The sequence below is a fragment of the Suillus discolor genome, assembly GCF_016758755.1.
Source record: "Suillus discolor strain FC423 chromosome Unknown F5147scaffold_36, whole genome shotgun sequence".
In the NCBI taxonomy this organism is placed as follows: domain Eukaryota; kingdom Fungi; phylum Basidiomycota; class Agaricomycetes; order Boletales; family Suillaceae; genus Suillus; species Suillus discolor.
In genome coordinates this window covers 53,374-79,710 of record NW_024541283.1, presented here as the reverse complement: position 1 = coordinate 79,710, position 26,337 = coordinate 53,374, and the positions used below count along the sequence as shown (strand labels likewise).

At 49.3% G+C, this 26,337-nt stretch overlaps 5 protein-coding genes across 5 annotated transcripts; 4 read left to right on the top strand and 1 right to left on the bottom strand.

Moving 5' to 3' along the window:
* Positions 1-1,416: 1,416 nt before the first annotated feature.
* On the top strand, positions 1,417-5,106 carry F5147DRAFT_232249 (atromentin synthetase). Its single transcript, XM_041428738.1, has 7 exons — positions 1,417-1,631; positions 1,686-2,461; positions 2,514-2,650; positions 2,704-2,942; positions 2,997-3,830; positions 3,887-4,641; positions 4,699-5,106. The coding sequence occupies exons 2-7, from the start codon at positions 1,765-1,767 to the stop codon at positions 4,902-4,904; spliced, it is 2,868 nt and encodes a 955-aa protein (XP_041291461.1). The 5' UTR covers positions 1,417-1,631; positions 1,686-1,764; the 3' UTR covers positions 4,905-5,106.
* A 1,146-nt stretch (positions 5,107-6,252) lies between these two features.
* F5147DRAFT_701197 (uncharacterized protein) lies at positions 6,253-6,763 on the bottom strand. Its single transcript, XM_041437716.1, has one exon. It carries the CDS (start codon positions 6,726-6,728, stop codon positions 6,510-6,512), a length of 219 nt encoding a protein of 72 aa, XP_041291460.1. The 5' UTR covers positions 6,729-6,763; the 3' UTR covers positions 6,253-6,509.
* A 3,211-nt stretch (positions 6,764-9,974) lies between these two features.
* F5147DRAFT_774962 (atromentin synthetase) lies at positions 9,975-13,118 on the top strand (the record flags this gene model as incomplete). Its single annotated transcript, XM_041441651.1, has 6 exons — positions 9,975-10,113; positions 10,166-10,672; positions 10,725-10,861; positions 10,917-12,046; positions 12,101-12,855; positions 12,913-13,118. 6 exons carry the CDS (start codon positions 9,975-9,977, stop codon positions 13,116-13,118), a joined length of 2,874 nt encoding a protein of 957 aa, XP_041291459.1.
* Positions 13,119-22,713: 9,595 nt separating this feature from the next.
* F5147DRAFT_701169 (uncharacterized protein) lies at positions 22,714-23,374 on the top strand. The gene has a single exon (XM_041437715.1). The coding sequence runs from the start codon at positions 22,866-22,868 to the stop codon at positions 23,142-23,144; it is 279 nt and encodes a 92-aa protein (XP_041291458.1). The 5' UTR covers positions 22,714-22,865; the 3' UTR covers positions 23,145-23,374.
* A 571-nt stretch (positions 23,375-23,945) lies between these two features.
* On the top strand, positions 23,946-26,025 carry F5147DRAFT_804799 (major facilitator superfamily domain-containing protein). Its single transcript, XM_041443338.1, has 7 exons — positions 23,946-24,023; positions 24,080-24,162; positions 24,217-24,348; positions 24,408-24,506; positions 24,559-24,757; positions 24,807-25,341; positions 25,394-26,025. Exons 1-7 carry the CDS (start codon positions 23,976-23,978, stop codon positions 25,648-25,650), a joined length of 1,353 nt encoding a protein of 450 aa, XP_041291457.1. The 5' UTR covers positions 23,946-23,975; the 3' UTR covers positions 25,651-26,025.
* Positions 26,026-26,337: the final 312 nt, after the last annotated feature.

Genomic DNA, 26,337 nt, shown 5'->3' with positions numbered 1-26,337 from the left:
AGTAGATATCTACTGTACTTGCGCCAAATGTTGAAACCGGCCACAGCATGTGTGACATTTGCGTGACTGTCGACTTCTGCGCAGAGCGGGCCGCCCATTGCACCGGAATGGATAGTACAGGCCTTCGGTCAGTGACTCTCACCGTCACAAGTTGAAATTTGAAGCATGGTGACTGGTGCTTGCACCGAGGGCCGTGCACGAGTATGTTACTACCGTTCCCTGGAATATGACAACCGTTTCTAAAAGCTCATAACACCGTGGTCAACGTGCGTTGAGGCATATGCAGAGTCCCAACTAGAATATAAATAATGTTCCAGCTTAAACAGTGGTAATTTGCAACCACAAATCACAAAAATCCTGCTAAAGTATGGAGTATATAGAATTAACAAATACCTTTTACGGATGTCAGAAAAAGGTTGCTCTCTGAGTCTGACGTTGACAACAAGTAGTATAATCCTACGGAGATTAAGTTAAGATTTCAAATCATTCAATTCTAAATTTTGTGCGGCAACAATGTACAGTTTTAAGGGTGAAAGTCAGTGCCGCGCCGAGGCGTGACAAGGCGTGACCGAGAAGACATCATAGATATCCCTGGGAATGAGTATAGTATTACATAACAATTAATAATCGACTTTGATCGCTAAAAAAAATCTCCGGATTCATGGTCTCATCCCACCCACATGTACAGGCCCTGAAATGAAAATCTTGATTCGCGATCATAACTTGGCCGCTACGCGCTATAGATAAGACTGAGTGAATCGAGACATACCAGTAAGTCCTAGTAGTAAGTTTGACAGGATAGGCTAGGTTAACCGGACACAGATGTTGTGAAACACAGGGCCTGATATGGTCGCAGACGGCCTCCAATTCCAACGGATCATCGATCATCGCCTACTGTGATTGACTATTCGCGGAGAATTCGTGACCAATCGGAAAAGGTTGGCTAGTCTTTCTTTCAAGAATATCAGGCAACTGTACTGGCAAAATCTACGAAGAACTGGTCGAGGCAAAGGGTAAGATATCGTCGGTAGTGCCATATGATTATCGCCACAAAGATCCATGCAAAAGAAGCATGTGGTTACCACCTGTGAGGGGGGTCGCGGAGTAGCGATAACACCTCACCGGCTTTCATGAAAGCTGCATATAGCGTCGTCGGGGATCAGATTGGCTTTAGGGAGCCTTTCCTTTGAAAGGTGGAGTGGCCTTGGTGCAGTGACTTTACGACGCAGCTAATTGAACTTGTTCCTAAACTAGTGGTGTCCATGTCAGTAGCGGTGATACGCTGGATATATGCACCACGCTGTGCAGATCCGATCATCATATCGATCGATGAGCCAAGGCCATTCAGTTATGTACACTCCAGTACTAGTCTAAGCTCACTAGTAACTCCCGATCGGTCTGTCTCATGGATATTTGCGAATGGAGCACATTGATATCCGACTTCTCGGCTCTCCCAGGCTCCTCGGTGACTTTTCATGTTGCTACAAGCTAGTCCTGTGCTGACATATGCTAACACATTGTAGGACTCCACCAGCCATTATTCACTTCAAAATACTCCCATCCAGTGATCTGAGCCGGTGCATGCTGCGACGACATATCTGAGCCTAGCTACTACAGTATTACGTTATCGCGTAAGCTCACCGCAGTGCTGCTCAATTATGGGTCCTGACTTCGTACTATATAAGCCCGGACCTCCAAGGAGATCCGCATTCAATATCCTAGACACTTTATCTTATCCTCTTACAAACTTAGACTCATCTCGCAATGGCACCCATCGCAGTCGCTTCAACCACAACCACTGATTTCTTCACCAACCTCAAGACTTCCATTGTGTCTGCACAACCTAATACTCTCCACGACGTCATCGCTCAAGCTGTCGACCGTTATCCGTCCCACGAGCTTGGTTTCATAACTTCCTCAGCACATGATTCCTCCATTCAGACAAAGACCTTCAGCACCTTCAACCAATATGTTCGCAACCTCGCACGCGCCATGCTCGAGTGGGGCAAGCCCACCGGCTCAGTCGTCGTCGTGTACCTGACGGAGCACGAAGATAATATGTCTGCTGTATGGGCGTGTCTGCTTGCTGGCTATGTGCCTTGCTTGCAGCCTGCACTTAGCGCGCAACAGGCCCACAAGGAGGGCCATGTCGCCCACATCAAGAACTTGTTTGGATCTGCTATCTGGCTGACCAACGAACTTGGGGCCGAGCAGATCAGCACCATTTCTGGTCTGGAGGTGCACCTACTCTCCGAATTAAAGGCGTCGGCGGAGACATTCAACGTACCAGCTGACTGGGTTGCATACGAGGCCAAGGCAGACGACGAGGCGATCCTGTTCTTGACGTCAGGGTCGACCGGATTCTCCAAGGCAGTCGTGCACACGCACCGCACTATTATTGCTGCATGCCGTGCTAAGGGCAAAAGCTACGGCCTGACTTCCGACTCTCGAGTCTTGAACTGTAAGCTTGATAGTTGCTTAAACTTTATTCTTAAATTGATCATGACTTTCAGGGGTCGGATTTGATCACGTTGCGGGATCATTGGAGATGCACATCACGCCTCTACTATATGGCGCCTCGCAACTCCACGTGCACGCATCTGCTATCCTTGCTGATCCTCTTCGGCTGCTCCGATTGATCGACGAAAAGGTATGTCCGTATGAAATCATAGCCAAACGCATCTCTGATGATTTAATCATTAGTCGATCGAACTGAGTTTCGCCCCGAACTTCTTGCTATCCAAGCTCACGCGCGATTTGGAGAAGCGCACCGACCTTTTCGGAACTTTCGACCTGTCATCCATCAAGCGGATCAACAGCGGAGGCGAAGCTGTCGTTTCCAAGACGGCGAAAGCGTTCTCTGCCACCATGAAGCAGCTCAGCAAGAACCCGTCCGCTGTATCGTTCGACATCTCTCCTGGATTCGGAATGACAGAAACTTGGTAAGACTCATGAAACCATATGGGTGTATAAAGAAACTGACGGGGATTCTGCAGCGCCGGATGCATTTACCATCCCGTGGATGTGCTCACAAGCGAGCCTGCTCATGAATTCCTTGATCTCGGGAGACCCATCGATGGTTGCGAGATGCGCATCGTTGACCCCGCAGATGGCTTGACCCTGCGCCCCGACGGGGAGAGCGGCGAGCTCCAGGTTCGCGGACCGATGGTCTTCGTACGCTACTACAACAACGCAGAGGCCACGTCGTCCAGCTTCGTCGAGGGCGGCTGGTACCGCACCGGCGACGTCGGCATCGTCGAGAATGGGATCATGCGCCTCAGCGGTCGCATCAAGGACACCGTCATCGTCCACGGTGTCTCGTACGGCATTCCTGAGCTCGAGACTCACCTCCAGACCGTAGAAGGAGTGACTCACTCGTTCCTCGGTGCAGCTCCGTACCGTGCTCCTGGTCAGGAGACGGAAGGGTTCATCATCTTCTACTCACCAACCTTCGACCTCGATGGAGCAGACGCTTCGTCAAAGCTGTTCGCCACTCACCGTGCCCTTCGGGACATCTGCGTGAAAATGATCACGCTGCCGCCTCAGTTAATCGTTCCTATCCCTGTGAACCAGATGGAGAAGACCACTCTCGGTAAACTGTCCCGCGCGCGTTTGATCAGTCTGTTCAAGCAAGGCCAGCTCGCGAAGCACATCGCTCGCTCGGAGGAGCTTCTGAGCGAGGCACGTGGGGCTACGTTCGTCGCGCCGTCAACAGAGACGGAGAAAGCGCTTTCCAAGATATATGCTGGGATCTTCAACCTCGCGGAAAGCGAGATGTCGGCCAGCGACAACTTCTTCGAACTCGGCGGTACCTCCATTGATGTCATCAGGTCAGTATAGACTTCCCGCCCTAAAAATGACTTTCACTAATGCATATCATCTTCAGACTTAAGCGCGAGGGAGAGGCACACTTCGACCTTCCTGAGATCCCCACCATCCAGATCCTTAAGCACCCCGTGATCTCGAGCCTCGCCAACTATGTCGACTCCCTGCTCTCCAAAGACAGTCAGACTGAAGAGTACGACCCTATCGTTCCCCTCCAGCTGACCGGAAACAAAACCCCGATCTTCTTCGTTCACCCCGGTGTCGGAGAGGTCCTGATTTTCGTCAACCTCGCGAAATACTTCCAGAACGAGCGTCCGTTCTACGCTCTCCGTGCTCGTGGCTTCGAGCCCGGCCACCCCTTCTTCACCTCTATGGACGAGATGGTGTCGTGCTATGCTACGGCAGTCAAGAGGACCCAGGCGACTGGGCCATACGCCATCGCGGGCTACAGTTACGGCGGTGTCGTCGCGTTCGAAGTTGCCAAGCGACTCGAGGCGATGGGTGAGGAAGTCAAATTTGTTGGTCTCATCAACATTCCTCCTCATATCGCAGACCGCATGCACGAGATCGACTGGACGGGCGGCATGCTCAACTTGTCGTACTTCCTCGGTCTCGTGTCGAAGCATGATGCCAATGATCTCGCACCTGCTCTGAGGCCGATGACGAGGAAGGAGCAGCTCGAGGTTGTGTGGAAGCTGTCTCCTCCCGACCGTCTCGTTGAGCTCCAGTTGACTCCTGAGAAGCTGGACCACTGGGTAGACATCGCCGGGTCCCTGATCGAGTGCGGGAAGGACTACAACCCATCAGGCTCAGTTTGTATGTCTTTTCTTTTCTGACTTCATTATCACTTGCTCATATGGCGTGTCTCTTCAGCTGCTACGGACGTTTTCTACGCTATTCCTCTGCGCGGCAGCAAGTCAGACTGGCTCAACAACCAGCTCAAGCCATGGTCTGGTTTCAGCCGTGGCGAGCCGTCATATACCGACGTGCCAGGACAACACTACACGCTGATGGACTTTGACCACGTGCCACAATTCCAAAAGATCTTCCGTGGTCGTCTCGAGGCTCGTGGCCTGTAAAAGATTCCGAGAGTTGTATTATGTATGTATCTGTCTTTTCGCCAGTATCTATTCGACTATACTCGGAGTGCACGTGCTTAATTCCTTAAATTACTTCGTCGATATGCATACAAGTACTTATATCATTGTTTGTGACCTTGTTGTTTTGTAACTTTTGTTATGTTATGTTAAAAGTTGAAGTCCATCATTTGTTTGGTTTGAATGACTCCACGAACGTTGAAGTTGACCTGCATCCTTCAAGTTCATGTGGCCTTTCTTTTGCGGTAAACATTCTATCTGTGGGGTGATATCCCATATGCCGGCCACTACTGAATAGGAGAGGGGAACACCTGTGTCCCAGCCTTGAAGTTAGCATGTCTGTAGCTGTGCAGTGTCACGTGGCGTTGTTTGTTTCAGAAGGCATTGCCAAACATGCCGTGCCCGTCACGATTCTGGATCCACCACTACTCCTTTACCACCACAAGCAATGTTCACTTTAAGACTAGCTGAACAAGAAATTATCCTTTCCTCAGGGCCGAATAATTATAGCGACTGGAATGCCTTTATGATGGTCAGGTCCTCATATTCAAACTTGCCGCCGAGAATTGGCAGTGCGATGATACAACAAAGTTCCGACGTCCCTGATCGGCTAATACATCTCATTTCTTGAGTAAGCCTGTTCATTCTCAAACAGGTTCTAGATGTGTACTAGGTTCAGAGGAGGAAGGTACCGATCATGAAGAGATTCGTTTCGAGACTCGTGTAAGTTGAAGTTGCGACTTTCATGTCACATTCCCACATTTGTTTAGTAGAATCCTCTCCTATTGTCTTTCTGTTGGCGTGGTTCTGATGAGCCTTTTTCAGTGAAAATTCAGCGTTTTGCTTTTCAGATATCAAGGGTACTTCTTGTGTTTCTAGTGCAAGAGCGGCATCTCCAGATGGGATCAATAGTAAGGTGGACAGAATTGGTGCTCGAGGGTAATTTATATGTATAACACAGCTTACAATGTGCTATGCACTTTGGCACCCCTGTGCTGCAAATCCGATAGCATCTTCAAACAGTATGGCGTCGTGTTATCACCCGTTTCAGTGAGATGTCTTATTTGTTTGTTAGTCGTCGGTGACTGATATAGCCTCTAGCTTTGCAGAGAAATCTGTATTGCTATCGATTCCGTGAGGTCCACTCGATCCAAGTTTGATTATGCAGCCGCCGTGGACTCTGTCATCTTACTTCCGAAGCAGTGGCATGCATGCATGGGCATCACATGAATGTCCAGCCAGGTCTACCACAACCATACCTCAATTGCTACTTGTAATTCGTATCTGAACGTAATCGGCGGGGTTCAAGTAATGGCAACCTTTTCGTTCCATACGTTGGTATCTTGAAGTTGTTCGCTAGTTGGGCTGCGACCATGAGACACCTTGTCACAAATCCCAAACATTACTAACGACCCCGTCTATGCGGTGCTGCAGACTCTAGATTCTCGATACTATGATCCCACATTGGTCCTACGAGCGGGCTCTCCGTTATACTTGAAATTCTCTGTGGAGCAGGCATCTATTAAGCAATAGATGACTGTTCTCCCTCTGGATCTCAGGTACCCTTAATCGTCCTCAGTATGGATGTCAGTAACTGGCTCCACCGCCAACCAAACCCCACCTGAGTTGTACCCGGAGTCCGTGATAAGCCTTGATAGGTACTGATAGATAACAATAGGAGTCGAGACGTCCTTCAAAGAATGGCATAGCCAATACGAATTTGGAGGTATTGGTCACTGGGCTATACAGATGCATTAATGGGGAGAGAGGGACGAGGCTGTATGCAAGAATATAGGCTAGACTCATACTTTGTTGACGTTTAGCTTACCGATGTGGAGGGCACTTTCTATGAATGGCATAGTCTCTGCATATCAAAGGAATAATAATCCCTCCTTTGTCATGCAGGTGGCGCCAATTATGGATCGTTTGAGTGTTAACGCAATGTTCCACGGTCGCCTATTCACTCTGTATAGAACTTGGCTGAAAACGCAAGGATTGTGTTCGCGTGCCATATCTTGACTTCAGTGGCGTGTTTGTTGCGCGGGAGATAAGGAATCTTACTAGAAAAGATACTCAGCCGCGACTAATATATACCTCTGTCTCGCAGAAAAGATAGGTGCAAGAGATTGTACTAAATACACAAGAAAGTGCGTGAGTGCCTGTGGTTACGCTGAGTTGGAGGATCGACGTTGTATATTGCGATCAATGAAGTACAGAATCCTATGTGAGTTGGCGAGGGGTAAATGGGGATCAAGCTAACGGAACATGCTGAGCAACATGTACCACGTCATTAGCGGCGGATATGATGCAGTGTCCCGGCATCGTATATATCAAAATGTGTATCTGCCCCTATCAGCAAATAGGCTGCGCTGATAACCAAGCCAGGTTCTGCTAGGTTGACCTTTGAGCGCCGAGTACGCACGCGGACATAATGTCAGATTTCGAAAATGAAGCTCTTAGTCGTCCCCATGGTGTTTGTGATCTCCTGAGATGAACAGAGTCACGGAGGCATCCGAGCACAGGGTCTTTCATGAACTGCGATCATAATCTCCATACGGTTAAAATAATAAAATGCAGACCATGGAGTTTGAGTGTAGATATCTTGTCACCCTAGTAAGCGTATTAATACCACACCCTAGCAATTGTAGAAAGGTATGGATGCATACTCACCAAACCTTGCCTATCGCCTCTTTTATCGATACCCTGGTACTACAGGTCCAATAAAAGATCCCCTCAAAGTGATCGTATAGCAGATACACTGACAGATACAAGAATGATATAATTTGAAATCAGTACCGCGACAACACAGCACAGCACTCATGCTAATACTGTCAAGGACACTGCAAGTCAGTACTACTGCAAGCTTGACTCGTATCACATACCTCGCTACGGTCAGGATTGATGAACTATAATGGGTTTAGGGACGTCCCCATGTGCATACAACCAGAATATATAGATGATTCAAACCAGCTCACGCTCATGTGAGCCATCCCAAACTCAAATCATTCATGCACTTCCTGCCAATCAGCACCTGCCCGCTTATTTCGAGTTCAGGGCTCATCTCCGAGTCCATTGAATTTGGTGATCGGCGATCACATAAACAACGAATGCAGGTCAATTCTCTTCTCAAGCTCTCCCTTAAGCGTGCAGACGGGCATCTAACACACCTTTCAGGTTCAGCCACCCTGAGGCAAGAGGCTCAAGAGTCAAGACACACACGGTGCAACGTCGCCGCAACGAGTGACACTGGACCCAAGACAATAGACACGGCGACTTGATTGTCGTCCTGACGTGGAATGCACACAAGAGTTGTGCATGCATATAAGGATACCGAGAGAAATAGAGAGGACGTACTACAAAAGCTTCTTCGCTGTGGAGATGACAAAGACTACATGGATCCATCGCTATCGTACATTCGTTAACTGTACAGTTCCCACTGCACATCGATTGGCGTATAGTCCGAGGTGCCTGAACGTTTGGATCCGACAAAAGCCAGGTCTTCCCATTACTGCCAAGTTTACCAATTGATGTTCGTGAATAATTGTCGAAAAATTTTCCGGGCTTGATACATTTTAAGGGCCAACTTGTTATTTGAATGGGCAATATTTGGATGGGGTATCATGATAATCTTTTTCAAGGCGCTGATGGGCATTATTTAATGACGGGCCTTATTAAATTTATATTAGGTTTTTTCCGACAGAACGCTCTGGTTGTGTTATGTAAAACGTAAAAGCCCAAGCCACACACCACGCACCAACGACAGATGTGTTTTATTCGAAGAGTGGACAGTCACTAGTTGGACATCCATGAACCAATATAGTTCAATGATTATGATAGACAAAGTTTTACTCGCTGCGGCTGATCGCCAGACGTCCTGGTACTTGCTACAACTCTAATAGTAGGAATCCTTTTACAGTTTTACTGGAACTGGAGTTCTTCTTGTTTAAGTTACTCCGAGTTGCTGCAAGGTGCGTCGTACTTGTGTTCTTGCTTTCATTTCTTAAACCGACACACAAGTCAGTCTCTGTGTACGATCCCTCCCAGAGTCATATAGAATCGATTGGTCAAGCCTTACTCTTATGCCATATAAACTCGGTTTCTTCTTGGTTTCATCCATCCCACAACCCGAGCGTGACATCGGCATGGTGTTATCCTCCGGTCTATCGTTGGCCTCGCCCGAGCCTATCATCGAATTATCTGTACACCAGTCTCCACATCAGCGGAGCCCTATAACATGACATACCAACATCCTCAATCTTCGGCAGGCGCCTCGTTTTCCACGGGAAATCGATTACAGTTTGATGCGATCAGTCGCCCAGTTATAAGTTCACGCATCAGGATCCCTGAACTCTTGCAATACGATAGTCAAACCTTTACCATTTTGAATTCGAGCTCCGTTGCCTGAGCACTGCATGGAGCTCCTTCCGGGCATGATTTTCTGGTACATTGGCCACACGGACTTCCAGTAGAGCCGTACTCAAGCAGTGACTTCGCAACGACGCTAAGTTAATTCCGCTCAAACCTAGTAGACAAGCGGAGATGTGCATGATTGAAGCACAGCTTGAAGGCTTTCAGTCCCGATCATGGTGGAATCCGGGGGACATTGCACGTATATCACATGGATCCTGAATCCACGGAATAGGGAAACGGTAATTCAATGCTCGCACGCAAATCAGCATTGCAATGCCTGATATGAAACATTTTGGACTAATATCCGACCAGTGCGCTCATAGTCACAATAGTGACCGGATCGACTAGTACGGAAGTTATGACCTTACTAGTGCAAAAGCTACAGCATAGCCCCCGCGCTAGCATGCAGGTATGCGTTTCGCACTATTGGTTGCTCCGACCTGACTTGCAATAGACATGACTTGCGGTGTGTCGCCCTATCACCGCCATCAACTAGTGCAAGATGCCGTAATCTCACCGCAGCGCTGCTTTCTGACATAGAGGTATATAAGTCCAAGGAAGTTGGCACTCAAAACTACAACATCCTAGACTCCTTTCACGATCATCTTTCTGTTTTAGAATTTAGAATTTAGATATCTCGCAATGGCATCCGTCGCAGTCGCTTCTACCACAACCACTGAATTCTTCACCAACCTCAAGACATCCATAGTCTCTCCACAACCTAATACTCTCCACGACGTCATCGCTCAAGCTGTCGACCGTTATCCGTCCCACGAGCTTGGTTTCATAACCTCCTCAGCACATGACTCCTCCATTCAGACGAAGACCTTCAGCACCTTCAACCAATATGTTCGCAACCTCGCACGCTGCCATGCTCGAGTGGGGCAAGCCCACCGGCTCAATCGTCGTCGTGTATCTGACGGAGCACGAAGACAATATGGCAGCTGTATGGGCATGTCTGCTGGCTGGCTATGTGCCTTGCTTGCAGCCTGCACTTAGCGCGCAACAGGCCCACAAGGAGGGCCATGTCGCCCACATCAAGAACTTGTTTGGATCTGCTATCTGGCTGACCAACGAACTTGGGGCCGAGCAGATCAGCACCATTTCTGGTCTGGAGGTGCACCTACTCTCCGAATTAAAGGCGTCGGCGGAGACATTCAACGTCTCAGCTGATTGGGTTGCATACGAGGCCAAGGCAGACGACGAGGCGATCCTGTTCTTGACGTCAGGGTCGACCGGATTCTCCAAGGCAGTCGTGCACACGCACCGCACTATTATTGCTGCATGCCGTGCTAAGGGCAAAAGCTACGGCCTGACTTCTGACTCTCGAGTCTTGAACTGTAAGCTTGATAGTTGCTTAAACTTTATTCTTAAATTGATCATGACTTTCAGGGGTCGGATTTGATCACGTTGCAGGATCATTGGAAATGCACATCACGCCTCTACTATATGGCGCCTCGCAACTCCACGTGCACGCATCTGCTATCCTTGCTGATCCTCTTCGGCTGCTCCGATTGATCGACGAAAAGGTATGTCCGTATTGAATCATAGGCCAAAAGCTATCTCTGATGATTCAATCATTAGTCGATCGAACTGAGTTTCGCCCCGAACTTCTTGCTATCCAAGCTCACGCGCGATCTGGAGAAGCGCACCGACCTTTTCGGAACTTTCGACCTGTCATCCATCAAGCGGATCAACAGCGGAGGCGAAGCTGTCGTTTCCAAGACGGCGAAAGCGTTCTCTGCCACCATGAAGCAGCTCAGCAAGAACCCGTCCTGCTGTATCGTTCGACATCTCTCCTGGATTCGGAATGACAGAAACTTGGTAAGACTCATGAAACCATATAGGGTATATAAAGAAACTGACTGGGGATTCTGCAGCGCTGGATGCATTTACCATCCCGTAGATGTGCTCACAAGCGAGCCTGCTCATGAATTCCTTGATCTCGGGAGACCCATCGATGGTTGCGAGATGCGCATCGTTGACCCCGCAGATGGCTTGACCCTGCGCCCCGACGGGGAGAGCGGCGAGCTCCAGGTTCGCGGACCGATGGTCTTCGTACGCTACTACAACAACGCAGAGGCTACGTCGTCCAGCTTCGTCGAGGGCGGCTGGTACCGCACCGGCGACGTCGGCATCATCGAGAATGGGATCATGCGCCTCAGCGGTCGCATCAAGGACACCGTCATCGTCCACGGTGTCTCGTACGGCATCCCTGAGCTCGAGACTCACCTCCAGACCGTAGAAGGAGTGACTCACTCGTTCCTCGGCGCAGCTCCGTACCGTGCTCCTGGTCAGGAGACGGAAGGGTTCATCATCTTCTACTCGCCAACCTTCGACCTCGATGGAGCAGACGCTTCGTCAAAGCTGTTCGCCACTCACCGTGCCCTTCGGGACATCTGCGTGAAAATGATCACGCTGCCGCCTCAGTTGATCGTTCCTATCCCTGTGAACCAGATGGAGAAGACCACTCTCGGTAAACTATCTCGTGCGCGTTTGATCAGTCTGTTCAAGCAAGGCCAGCTCGCCAAGCACATCGCTCGCTCGGAGGAGCTTCTGAGCGAGGCCCGTGGGGCTACGTTCGTCGCGCCGTCAACGGAGACGGAGAAAGCGCTTTCCAAGATATATGCTGGGATCTTCAACCTCGCAGAAAGCGAGATGTCGGCCAGCGACAACTTCTTCGAACTCGGCGGTACTTCCATTGATGTCATCAGGTCAGTACATACTTCCCGCTCTAAAATGACTCTCACTAATCATATCATCTTCAGACTTAAGCGCGAGGGAGAGGCACACTTCGACCTTCCTGAAATCCCCACCATCCAGATCCTTAAGCACCCCGTGATCTCGAGCCTCGCCAACTATGTCGACTCCCTGCTCTCCAAGGACAGCCAGACTGAAGAGTACGACCCCATCGTTCCCCTTCAGCTGACCGGAAACAAAACCCCGATCTTCTTCGTTCACCCCGGTGTCGGAGAGGTCCTGATTTTCGTCAACCTCGCGAAATACTTCCAGAACGAGCGTCCGTTCTACGCTCTCCGTGCTCGTGGCTTCGAGCCCGGCCACCCCTTCTTCACCTCTATGGACGAGATGGTGTCATGCTACGCTACGGCAGTCAAGAGGACCCAGGCAACTGGGCCATACGCCATCGCGGGCTACAGTTACGGCGGTGTCGTCGCGTTCGAAGTTGCCAAGCGACTCGAGGCAATGGGCGAGGAAGTGAAATTTGTTGGTCTGATCAACATCCCTCCTCATATCGCGGACCGCATGCACGAGATCGACTGGACGGGCGGCATGCTCAACTTGTCGTACTTCCTCGGTCTCGTGTCGAAGCATGATGCCAATGATCTCGCACCCGCTCTGAGGCCGATGACGAGGAAGGAGCAGCTGGAGGTTGTGTGGAAGCTGTCTCCTCCTGACCGTCTCGTTGAGCTCCAGCTTACTCCTGAGAAGCTGGACCACTGGGTTGACATCGCGGGGTCCCTGATCGAGTGCGGGAAGGACTACAACCCATCAGGCTCAGTTTGTATGTCTTTTCTTTTCTGACTTCATTATCGCTTGCTCATATGCCGTATCTCTTCAGCTGCTACAGACGTTTTCTATGCTATTCCTCTGCGCGGCAGCAAGTCAGACTGGCTCAACAACCAGCTCAAGCCATGGTCTGGGTTCAGTCGTGGCGAGCCGTCATATACGGATGTGCCAGGGCAACACTACACGCTGATGGACTTTGACCATGTCCCACAATTCCAGAAGATCTTCCGTGGTCGTCTCGAGGCCCGTGGCCTGTAAAAATTTTAGATTGGCGCATCATATCTATATCTGTCTTTCGCCAGTATCTATTCAACTACTTACACTCGGAGTACATCAGGATGTGTTTCATACCTAGTAATTCACTTGACTAATTATGTCGTCATGCATCTATCGTTGTCTTATAACAAAAAGCCTATCATAATAGAAATGATTCTTTGCATTTTCTCATGATATCTGGTGCTCTGAGCCCACCGCTTTTGGAGCAACACATGAAAACACAATTACTTGCGGCTCTGTTACGTAACGAGGCACGAGCGAAGGAACAGAGTTTAGTCTTTGTGAGAACAACAGAAGCGGCACGAACTCTTCTTCTCGTACCGCGACTGTCATTCCCTAGTAGTCGTTGTCGACGTTCTCTCCATCCTCCTTTGTTTTCTTTCTTTCACACAAGTACCTACAAGTAAACCAACACCCACAATTCTTTCATCCTTTCTCATTTAATATCGAAACCCACGCCCGGCACCGTCGTTCTACCATGGTGGAAGTAATCGTACCTCGCATAAACTCTGATCCGTCGCTCGAAGTTCAGCCGAACTTCGAATCACCTGCTTTTGCAGCATGTACTGCCGCCCTCATAGGCTCAGGACTCACCGCAGAAGCCGCCCTCGCCCAGCTTGTCAATGGTTGGACCCAAGAACGCCAAGAACGCATCGTCCTCTGGCAGCAACAGCTCGACGAAGACGCACACGCCATCCAAGAAGCCGCAGATCGCGAGCGCGAAGAAAGAGAAGCCGCAGAAGCAGAAGAACGTCGCGAAACCGAGAAAAAGAAACCGAAGATCAACGACTTTAACGTCGACCTACTGGTATCAGATGTCATCATCCCGCGTCCCTCGCAATTCGCGCTCCAAAAGGTCAAGAACATGGAGTTCGTTGAACTCTGATACTTCAGCCCTGACGGCTGTCGTGAGGCTCGAGACTGGAACAAGTCCTCCGTGGACGACACTCTAGGTCTCGAAAAGATTGATGGCATCGTTGCCTTGAAATCCTTTTCTTCCTTCAAAGCCTCTAACAAAGCCTTACAGGATCATGATCTTTCCTGGAGGCAGTTTGACATGGCCAAAACCAGCTTCCTTGTCCATATTGAGAAGGCTGGTTGGCCTGACAAGCACCAGATGGCGCTTGCACTTTTCTTCACGCTCATCACAAACCACGAACACAGAATGTGCCTGTGGGGGGAAAAGACTCTTCTCCACTACGCAAGCATGGTTCGCAGAGATTGGCACGACCGTCTTACCCTAAATCAAGGTTTCAACATCGGATTATTCAACAATGCGCTATATAACAGCCTGTCAGATGACGTCTGGGAAGAAGAATGAGATGAAGGGATGAAAATGGTACGCATCTTCCCCCATACAAACATTGACCAACCCTAACACACACTTGATTCACTTCACCCTCTCGCGAACTCACTACCTACTTACACAACATTTGAATATGCTTTCCCCAACTCGCTCATGCTCCCTTTGCTGCCCGCTTCCTGCTACACGCTCCCCTCTTCGCCTCCAACCTGCTACCAACCCATGCTACCAAACCTGCCTCAACCACGGCTGCACCCATGCTTCCCGCTTCCCACCTCCCATCACCTGCTTCCTGCACAACGTTCCAACTCCACCCACAATTCGCTTCCCTCACCCGCTACCAACACTTGGATGAACTCCGCTCAACCACTTCCCGCACCCATGCTACCAAACTGCTCGCCGCGTTACCCTACCTTCCCAACCCAGCTCCAAAACTCTGTCGCCCTCTCATCTTCACAGTCGAAAGTATGAACTCGGGAAAATGCCCCATCTCGCGGGAAACAAGAACCTGCGGGGGTCACTCAGTCTGAAGAACGCTTCCACCCATACCGCCGTCCCTCGGGAAACCAGCAAGGGAAACAACCCAACGCCAACCAGCTTTTTCCAGCGGGCGCAGGCAAAACTGGCTCCTCCGCCTGTGCCCTTTGCTTGGGCCGTTTCCGTCACAACATCCACAAGTGCGTCACCGAGCTCTTGTGGGATGGACGCACCAAAACCCGCTGCACCCGCAATTCAGCGGGGCACCTGGTCAACCCCGAAGGACGCGAGCTATGCTACGACTGGCAAAGACCCAACGGCTGCATCAACACCTCCCGTTCCCACGTACACGAGTGCTCAGGGTGTGGAAGCAAGGAACACGGCGCTCAAGGATGTTCTCTCAGCGAGACACTCTAACGCCCTCACCCCATACCACGCAGAAGCCTGGCACCACATTCTCACGAGTTCCAAACTTATACATAGATACAAACATATACCTAACAGTCTGCGCACGGGTTTCACCGGTAGTATACGCCCCATCACCTCTACCTACACCCCAGCTAATAATCCATCCATTCTTGAACATCGCGACGCTTTTACTGCAATTATTGAATGTGAATATGCTACCGGCAGATATATGGGCCCGCTCACCAGAACTGAGACGGAAACCCTCATTGGTCCATTCCAAACGGCTCCCTTGTCCATCATACCCAAGCCGGGTAAACCAGGGAGATTCCGCATTGTCCAAAACCTATCCTTTCCTTCATCACCTTCCCCCCCAATCTCATCCATCAACTCATCCATCGATTCCAACCTCTACCCTTGCACGTGGGGCACCGCCGCTACCATCTGCACCCTCATCTGGCACCTTCCACCAGGATCCCAAGCAGCTGTCCGAGACGTGGCCGAAGCTTACCGAACCGTACCTTTACACCCTTCCCAATGGCCGGGATTGGTGGTTCGCACAGACACCAACAGCTTCGCCATCGACACGAGCTTCTGCTTCGGTTGTTCATCAGCCGCAGGATCATACGGAGAAATGGCGGATGCGGGCACCGATGTCATGCGCTCACAAGGCATCGGCCCTGTGTCCAAATGGGTCGACGACCACTTCTTCATCCGCATCCTGCGCAAATACCTCAACGAATACAACCGGCTGCGGGCAGCAAGAGCACTCATCGTCGCCAAGAACGGCAGTCGTCTTGTGGAGGGAGGTCGTCGCTGGTATCAAGGATCCTCAACGCCCGATGACCGAATTGAGGAGTTCGACGAAGACTTCACCTTTCCAATCATTGACCTTTCTTCTGCTTCTCCCCGCTCCCCAGAAGACGCACGCTTCACCTACTGCTTCGACGATATCAACAGACTCTCTCGCTTTCTGGGCATCCCGTGGGAACTCGCCAAGGACATACTCTTCTCCACATGCGCCCCGTTCATCGGGTTCCTATGGGATCTGGAGACCCGCAGGGTCTCCATCCCAGAACAGAAGAAGGAGAAATACCTGGAGGCCATCCGTGAGTGGGAGAAGCAACCCGCACACACCCTGCACGAAACGCAACAGCTCCACGGAAAACTCCTTCACGCGTCTTTCGTTCTCCCTGCCGGGAGAGCATACCTGGTTTCCCTTGAAGCCATGCTATCCATCTGTAGTAACCGTCCTCACATGCCTCGCACCCCCCCAAAAGACACTCCAAACAACCTCCGCTGGTGGAAAAGCACTCTCGCACAACCCAACGTCTCCCGCACCATCCCAGGACCCGTCGACGTCATCGAACCTGAAGCTTACTCAGACGCTAGCTCAGGCGTTGGCGTTGCGATCTGGATCAAGGGCTGGTGGCGAGCTTGGCGCCTTATTCCAGGGTGGGACAGAGACAATCGAGACATTGGCTGGGCCGAAGCAGTCGGAATGGAACTCCTTGCTCGCACGCTCGCTGCTAACTGCCCAGAAAACTCATGCCTCAAGATTTACGGGGATAACCGTGGCGTCGTCGAAGGATGGTGGAAGGGCCGCAGCCGGAACCGCGCCACCAATGAAGTATTCAAATGCATCCATAAGCTGTCAGCCACAACCAACTGCACCTTCCTCACTCGTTACATTCCCAGCGCGCACAACCCCGCAGACGAGCCTTCAAGGGGGAAATACCCACCAGCCAACCTCCTTCTCCCTCCAGTGCACATTCCTGCAGAAATCCAAGAGTTCCTCGTTGACTTTGACGCTCCCACTCTCCCTGCTGAACGTCTCGCTGAAACGACGCGGCGCCGAACTGCCACACCCGCTCAGCCTCGCCGTGACGTCAACCATCATCCCCACAACCTCAACGACATCCTCAGACGCGAGGGGGAGGCTCTCTTCGAAGCGTCACAAACATAGTAAGTCTTTGCCACCCACGAAAACTATCAAACAGCCATTGAAGGCTTCTTCCCCTACAGCCTATCCTGCTAACCCCGCTCTGCTCCCATCCCCATTACGCCCACATTGCGCAGCCAGAGACCATCTACGTCTCTGGTCCCCGACGAGCTCTAACTCACTGCTGACGCACCCGAATCTCGACGTCCAGCGCATACAAAACGTAATGATACACGCTTGGGCCCGCAGCACTCAAGAACTGTATGGCAGTGGAATCCTCGCCTTTCATGTATTCTGCGACACGAAGTCGATTGCAGAAGCACAACGGTCCCCAGCATCTTCCGACCTCATCGCCTCATTCATTGCCACCATGGCGGGTCTATATTCTGGAAAAACAGTATCCAACTATGTACATGGTGTGCGCGCATGGCATATCTTGCACAGTCAACCCTGGACCATCGACGATGACCAAATTGTCACGCTGCTCAAAGCGGCGAACAACCTTACCCCCGCCACTTCCAAGAAGAAGAAACGACAACCATACACAATCAGCTTCGTCGAAGCGCTCCTGGGAAAACTTGACGCCGACAATCCACTCACCGCTGCAGTACGCGCATGCCTCACCGTCACCTTCTACACCATGGCTCGAGCAGGTGAATTTACAGTGCCCAGCATTAACGGGTTTGACCCATCCTTGCACATCACCCGCTCAGACGTCCAACGCGAAACAGACCGAAACGGTTTGCAAACGACCGTGTTCCACTTACCGCGCACAAAATCTTCCCCCACAGGTGAAGATGTTTCATGCGCGCACCAGCATGGTGTCTCCGACCCCGTAGCAGCTCTAGAGAATCATTACCGCATTAACGACCCTCCCGGAAATATAGCCCTCTTTTCCTACAAGCATGGGAAAGGCCATCGCGTCCTCACAAAGTCAAAATTCATTGCGTGCCTCGCACAAGCCGCGACAGATGCAGGCCTGGTCCCTCTGCAGGGTCATGGAATCAGAATAGGCACTACATTGGAATATCTTCTTCGCAACATCCCATTTGACGTAGTCAAAACCATGGGATGCTGGGCTAGCGACGCCTTTCAACTCTACCTTCGAAAACACGCACAGATCCTCGCACCATACCTGCAAGCCACCCCTGCACTTCATGATGAGTATCTGTGATACACAATGCCACGTGTCCGCTAAGGCTTTCGTCAAAGTAAGCACCTAGTTCATCCGCTCCTACTACCTTGGGAATACGAGTTTCGCTCTATGCGTCGCTGGACTCCTACTAGTGTGGGATTCGCAGCTCACTCGTCTCTTACAGGCATGCAGATCGGGACCGGGAAGCGCTGCGCGCTTTCGCCCAGATAGCTCTATCGTATTCTGACAGCTTAGGTCTTTGTCCGTCATAGTATAAATTAAAATTTTGCGACCCAAACACTAAGCTTCTAACGTGAATCTCAAAGATTGCAGCTCTGTTACGTAACGAGGCATGAGCGAAGGAACAGAGTTTAGTCTTTGTGAGAACAACAGAAGCGGCACAAACTCTTCTTCTCGTACCGCGACTGTCATTCCCTAGTAGTCGTTGTCGACGTTCTCTCCATCCTCCTTTGTTTTCCCCGCCCTCCACACCCTCTTCACAATGCCGTTCAGCAACGACATTGTCCCTCGCATTCCTCCAGTGGTCCAGACTGCGTCCAAGCCTCATCAGAGACCTGCAAGGATTTGCCCTTCCCACCCTCGCAGCTCACTCGTCTCTTACAGGCATGCAGATCAGGACCGGGAAGCGCTGCGCGCTTTCGCCCAGATAGCTCTATCGTATTCTTACAGCTTAGGTCTTTGTCCGTCGTAGTAGAAATTAAAATTTTGCGACCCAAACACTAAGCTTCTAACATGAATCTCAAAGAATGGTCTTAATGTGCCTTGGGTCACGCTATCACGTGCTGTAAGGCGTTTGCTTGAATTCTTCTCAGTTTGCGATCGTTTCCTGTGTCACTTGCTTTGTGTTTTTTTTGCACTTCGGCTATCGAGGTACTTAATTTATTTCAGGAGGCTGTATCGTGAAGTTAACGCTAGCATCACAGATTGACGACAGATGGGCTTCGGTCACGGTCTTGGCCTGCTTGGTAGAGTGATGAATTTCCCAAAGATGAAAGAAATACATTGTTGGCTTACAGGAGAACAAGTCTTAACACCCTATGGATGCGATACCAAGGAAATTTGGACGGATTCATCTCACATCATTCCTCAAACGCAGAAGTAGCTCATGACCAACCCTATCGCCGTCATCTTCATCCTCCTTCAAATGCTTCGTGCACTTGTCCCCTAATTCTGAACCTGCATCTTTATCAGCTTCATCATCCAAGAAACAAACTGATCAGTCCTTGCAAGCTGGCATTATTGGACTTGCTTTGCAAGGTGGTGTCTCATTCTATGCAAGATTGCCAACAGACCTTGCTCCTTACTAGGGTAGATCATAGGTGGCGATCTGCTGGCATTGCAGACGTCACATGTTCGAAATGAAATTTCAGGTAGATAAGATTACTAGATGTCCACTAGAGTTCGCGCATTTTTGGGAAAACATCTATAACTCTACAACACATCCACATAAAAATATAATGTTCTGACGGATGGATAGCCTGACATCGAAAGTACAAGGCCCGCTAGTTTTTTCTTTTAAAATAGACGTGTTGAGTCCAGCGGAGACTTGCCGCGCAAAAAAGTGCGGTTTTCCCTAGAGTTCGCGCATTTCGTCACACCATGTCACACGTCTGCCGCGGTGCCGTTTCACATTCCGCACCGTTCGAAAGTGACATTGGTGTTTTTGTGCCGCATTTCGGCACAGCGGAGTTTAGATGTGTGTAGTCTCATTGTAACGCTTTGGATAGACTGTCACGTCTGGGCTGTATTTCATTCACAGCAGATGATTCTGACAAGCATGTAGCCCCGGAGAAATTTATTTTAGCATTCTATAATCATGTATAACCATCATATCACATCCCAGATTTTTCCGTGGTGATCTGACCTTCAGAGGGAGTCATCTATGCACAAAATGAGCCTCGAACACCTATAACTCGACCATGGCACGAGATCCACTTCATTTCTTGCCAAAAAAATTACATGGTCATGTGTATTATGTTGGGAGGAACCTATATACAACATACATAAGGATTCCGTGCAGAATTGCGTGTGCTAGAGCCAATGCGCGAACTTTAGGGACGCGCGAACTCGTGGGACTATCTAGTATGCCATGAAGATTAATATTTAGTGTATAAAAGTAAGGCGTCTTCCTACTCTCCCTCAGATCAATTTGATCCCATACTACGTCCTCATAAAAATGCGTCCCTCCTTTGTCCTCGCCACTGTTGTTGCTTTGACCGCATCAATATCTGTCAACGCTGACAGTGGGAGTGACTGTCCTGCCTTTTGCAAACATACTAGGCAATGTACACCGTGCAATGTCTACCCTGACATATACAAGTGTGTGAGTATGAGTGGTTTGCGTCCTGGATCTATCTGCACAACTTACCGACATGGCAGGTCATGTTTGTATGCTTGAAGCTCTAAGTAGCTGGATGATATGCAGATCGTACGGAGCCGGTTTTCTATGGGCTTGCTTCGTGAACTAAAATCGGGAAGGGACGGGACGAGATACTTACCATACATAAATCTGGATGTGATGTAAACAGGTTGTCGAGCCACCGTGCAATTTCATCAAATGGGCTTTGAATGAGCGGGATGCCCTGTGACGTAGTGCTTATTTCACGTTGAAGCATTGCGACACAGTGGCAGACAGTGCGAATGGCAGAATTGGACTATATAAAAAAGCCGCATTAGCTACATCAGTAACAATTCATATGAAACGCGCGCACCATGCACGGTAGCGTGTGTTTCTATCTGTGTCCGTATCGCCTTCTCCCATTGCTGAGCAGTCATCAGGAAATCTCGAGTTTAACTTTTACTCACTTTTATCCAACTTTTCGCATCAAATGGTAGCGAGATGATGTAAAGCGGGAAAAAAGTAGAAGTTACCAACTTTTTTTTTAAGTAGATCGCTCTATATACTTAAACGAGGGAGCGTGAACAGACGACAGAGACGCCGACAGAGTCTCAGAAATCGGCACAAACCCATCCAGAATCTCTTTTTGGATTCGAGCACATAAGGTGTAGCATTTTGAATGCCAGCGACGACATTACAAGAGCACGCAGAAGCCATTGAGGTGCGAAAGGAAAATGCGGAGATCGAAATGAACAGGAGCCTCAAGAAGCGTCGGTGGATTTAACCTCCTAGTAGTTCATCATGTCATCCCCGAGTCCCTAGCCTACGCATATATACCCTAGGGCACTAGTACCGTAACCCGTTTCTTGATCGCATCCCTTGACCGCCACCTGTTTCATGTGATAACTGACACCGTGCCTGAGTTCTCGCTGAGAGTATGTCGCTCCTGCCTCGTGTGATACATAGCGGTTTGTTAATGGCCTTTTAGTAGACACGGATGTGAGATTCACTGCAGGTAAGAATGGTAGTGGTCAGTAGTCTTGCGTGCCTCACTATTGCTTGGTGCAGATGTGATCAAAGAGCGGTTCTCGCCTAAAAAGAAGAAGGTGTCTAATGGAGTTGGGCGAGGTGAGTGGCAAATTGGGTGCCAAAGACTAACAGATCAGAACGATTCGCGCAGGCGAGACAGCCTGCCAAAAATTGAAAGATGAGGTTTTTTCGACGATGATACAACAAAACCCACTACTACTGCCGTAGCCGTCGCTCCAGCTCGAAGGACTTTTCACTGGGCGCGCGATGAACGCCTGATTAATGTCCCTAAAAGGGACTCGGTATTTTTGGCGCGTAGTAGTCGCCGGTACCCATTTATGTAAGTAACCTAAGGAACAAAAAGGAACTGGGTGATTTCCGATGAGGACTTTGCACGATGTAAACGAAGAACGTTGTGTTGTAGACCGCTGTACGATTATCCAAAGCAACGCGACTGACATGTGGCAGATTTCAAACGCCTTCCACGCGACTTCGTTAGACGCTACTAAGTACTTAATCAACATCTTCACAGTAAGACTGGTGATGAGTCTGTGCTGATACTGATCATGAATTGCTACTGTACAATATCATATATCGTCGACGAGGGGTGATATTGTGCTAAGAAAATAGGACTGTCATGATGTGTTTTAATACTCTCTGTACTAGCCGTCAGAATTCTGTAGCACCTTCTCCGTCTCATGATCAACCTCGCTATGGCTATCACCGTCATCTTCATCCTCCTTCAAGTCCTTCGTGCACTTGTCCCCTAATTCTGAACCTGCATCTTTATCAGCTTCGTCATCCAAGAAACAAACTGATCAGTCCTTGCGAGCTGGCATTATTGGACTTGCTTTGCAAGGTGGTGTCTCGTTCTATGCAAGATTGCCAACAGACCTTGCTCCTTACTAGGGTAGATCATAGGTGGCGATCTGCTGGCATTGCAGACGTCACATGTTCGAAATGAAATTTCAGGTAGATAAGATTATGTCATGAAGATCAATACTCAGCGCATAAAAGCAAGGCGTCTTCCTACTCTCTCCTTCAGATCGATTTTATCCCATACCACGTCCTCATAAAAAATGCGTCTCGCCTTTGTCCTCGCCACTGTTGTTGCTTTGACCGCATCAATATCTGCCAATGAGCACTGTCCTGTTTTTTGCACACATACTAGCCAATGCGCACCGTGCTATTACTTCTACTCGGATACCCCATGGAAGTGTGTGAGTATGAGTGGTTTGCGTCCTGGATCTATCTACACAACTTACCGACGTGGTAGATCTTGTTTTTTTGCGTGGCGTAGCTGGATAATATGCAGATCGTACAGAGCCGGTTTTCTATGGGCTTGCTTCGCGAACTAAAATTGGGAAGGGACGGGACGAGATACTTACCATAGATAAATCTGGATGTGATGTAAACAGGTTGTCGAGCCACCGTGCAATTTCATCAAATGGGCTTTGAAAGAGCGGGATGCCCTGTGACGTAGTGCTTATTTCACGTTGAAGCATTGCGACAGTGGCAGACAGTGCGAATGGCAGAATTGGACTATATAAAAAAGCCGCATTGGCCACATCAGTAACGATTTATATGAAACGCGCGCACCATGCACGGTAGCGTGTGTTCTATCTGTGTCCATATCGCCTTCTCCCATTGCTGAGTAGCATCAGGAAATCTCGAGTTTAACTTTTACTCACTTATATATATCCAACTTTTCGCATCATAGCGAGATGATGCAAAGCGGGACAAAAGTAGAAGTTATTTTTTTTAAGTAGACTTAGACGAGGGAGCGTGAACGGATGACAGAGACGCCGACAGAGTCTTCTGATTCCACAGAAATCGGCACAAACCCATCCATCTTCCAGAATCTCTTTTTGGATTCGAGCACATAAGGTGTAGCATTTGGAATGCAAACGACGCTATCGCAGAACTTAAGCTTCAGAAGCTGCGAAAGGAAAATGCGGAGATCGAAATGGAGAAGAAGCGTCACCTGCTCGTATCAATGTTGCATATCCGGACAGACCCGGACGGACGAACGGACGGACGGACGGACCCGGAAATTCAAATTCTTAGATGCGCTAAGATGCCCTCCATCTTTCATCCGAGTCATTCCCTCGCACCACCATGATTGCGCCGCAGAATGACGAGGAGACACCTCTTCCCTGGGTCAATTTTGGATTCTACTGCTCTTGGAGATGCCAAATTTTCTTTCTTCTGGGACCCTTGCGCCATTTATTCCCCAAGTGAATATATTCCCTTCGCTGAACTTATATCTGATCCCAACTGAAACTTTTTCAAGCTCATCAGAGACATCAGAGTCACTCACGGAGACGAATCCCAGGTTGGACACTACACCGGCATCCTTGTAAGCATGTCTTCATCGTTTTGCCCTTTCCTTCGTTCATGATACTCTCCAGCAATCATCGTACTATGCAGCTCAATTTTTCATTGGAGCCAACTGTCCGACCACATCGGGAGGAAGCCTGTTGTACTGACAGCTCTTTTAGCAATCGTTATTTCGATGTTTTCGTTTGGGCTGTCGAAGACATTCCTTGGTCTGCTGGTAAGGTCAGTGTGCTCAGTTAAATATCAAATAGTAGTTGTGATCGTTAATTACTTGACCACAGTCGTATTGTCTATGGAGCATTTCATACGAGTGATAGTATGGTCAAGAGCATGCTGATGGACATCACTGACGCAACCAATATGCCCGCCCAAGGCATACAGTTATATACCAATTCCTTTGATGATCGGAATCACAACTGGGTAGGCATACAGTACATTTTATCTCGCACTGAGGTTCACGGCATCTACTAGACCACTCATTGGGGGATTTCTCTCCCGACCAGCAAACAAATTCCGTGATATCTTCGGACGATCAGAACTCCTGAAAACCTACCCATATCTCCTGCCATGCTCTATCTCAGCATTTTTTATATCGATAATTTGGCTAGTCGCGTATATCCGTCTTAGAGAGGTGAGCGCCTGAAAACCCATCTTTGGATCACACTAAGTGTGGTTACAAGAGCGTCTCTACGACTGGCAAAACACCGCTCTGGGAGCTAATTAAAGGAAGATTCTTCGGACAATCATACTCGAAGCCTCCCCAGCCATCGTTAGTTGATCCTGGGGATGGGAGTCCTGGAGAAGTCCAATCAAAGCCGCTTCCGCTGCGCGCCTTGCTAACCTCGAAGGTGTTGAGTGTGACAGCTTGTTATGCCACCACAGGCCTGTTTCAAATGGGGTTCAATCTGGTCTTATCTGTTTTCTATGCGACACCGATTGAACTTGGTGGTCTTTCCCTTGACCCTCCTCGCATCGGTGCTTTACTTGCGGCATCAGGTATCATACATGGAATATTTCAGCTACTTTTCTATGCTCATTTACATGATCGCTTCGGTGCAAGAGCTATGCATATCACCGGTGTTAACTCCGGCATACCCATGATCATTTTATTCCCAGTGACGAATGCTCTGGCTCAAGCCTATGGAATAGGCATGGCGGTGTGGCTGCGTGTTGTCGTCCAGCTTACGCTGAAGACTAGCCTGATCATGTGCTTCCGTATGTTAATCCAGCACTTCCTGCGTTCTGTTGAACTAAGAAGAACTCGTAGCCTGCATGGTATTATTCACCAGAGCAGCTGCTCCCAATCGCGCCTCGCTCGGAGCAACCAATGGAATCGTCATGGTAGCTGTCGCAGTAGCAAGGATCCTCGGCCCGGCATCTGCAGCTTCAGTCTTCTCTTATTCATTGCAGGAAGGGCATGATGCATGGTCGATATACTACTTCATGATCGCAATTGCATTTCTCGCTGTAGGTACTGCTCTATTGCTTCCCCGTGATCCTAGTGTATGGGAAAGTTCCCAATAATGTTATCGCGAATGACCCTGTACATTATGATCTAGTGTAGGAGGCATGGAATTGCATTGCAGATGCCAATATTTATGACTAAATATTGTCACAAAACCTATCTTGCGACGAATTTAACGATAACATTATAAACACTAGCTGGCGACTCGGACTACCACGAGTACGCCGCTCTACATCGTCGATTCGCCAAAGTTCAACTGCTCAAGAACCACTGTATTCCACGAATCACGTTTTATTCTCATCCTTACTGCTCCTGTTGGACAGTGAAACGCAAACAGATTCCTTTGCCACTCAAAGGCTGGCACACACATCTGCACGACCTCCAAAATGCGAACCAAGCCAAAAAAAAGTCAGAACTTCTAGAGAATTTAAGTCCTATAGAAATGATGAATCATGGTCGCATGTAGAGGTCAGTGAAAGATTGACGTACCGCTATGAGTGTTGGAGAGAAATTAACAATGAGCTGGAAGCAAGAAATAGCAAGAACGCTACCACGTCCGACCCTTCAGTAGAAAAAAAAGGAACCATAAGCACAATACGAACTTACCTCGCAGAGTAAACCACGTAAGTTTTCATCAACATCATGAAACAGTCCCCGATGATTCCTTCTGCCGAATGTTGTCACAATTCACGGAAGTGTTTTACTGCAATTCAGATTGCGAGACACAGTGGAAACCAGAGGTTGGT

Excerpts from the sequence above, each read along its gene's own strand:
- F5147DRAFT_232249 (XM_041428738.1), top strand. The coding sequence starts at position 1,765 with ATGGCACCCATCGCAGTCGCTTCAACCACAACCACTGATTTCTTCACC. Across the intron at positions 3,831-3,886 it reads ACCTCCATTGATGTCATCAG|ACTTAAGCGCGAGGGAGAGG; the intron begins GTCAGTATAGAC and ends TATCATCTTCAG. Across the intron at positions 4,642-4,698 it reads CAACCCATCAGGCTCAGTTT|CTGCTACGGACGTTTTCTAC; the intron begins GTATGTCTTTTC and ends GTGTCTCTTCAG.
- F5147DRAFT_701197 (XM_041437716.1), bottom strand. The coding sequence starts at position 6,728 with ATGAGTCTAGCCTATATTCTTGCATACAGCCTCGTCCCTCTCTCCCCA.
- F5147DRAFT_701169 (XM_041437715.1), top strand. The coding sequence starts at position 22,866 with ATGCGTCTCGCCTTTGTCCTCGCCACTGTTGTTGCTTTGACCGCATCA.
- F5147DRAFT_804799 (XM_041443338.1), top strand. The coding sequence starts at position 23,976 with ATGCCAAATTTTCTTTCTTCTGGGACCCTTGCGCCATTTATTCCCCAA. Across the intron at positions 24,163-24,216 it reads CTTGTAAGCATGTCTTCATC|CTCAATTTTTCATTGGAGCC; the intron begins GTTTTGCCCTTT and ends CGTACTATGCAG. Across the intron at positions 24,758-24,806 it reads CGTATATCCGTCTTAGAGAG|AGCGTCTCTACGACTGGCAA; the intron begins GTGAGCGCCTGA and ends TGTGGTTACAAG.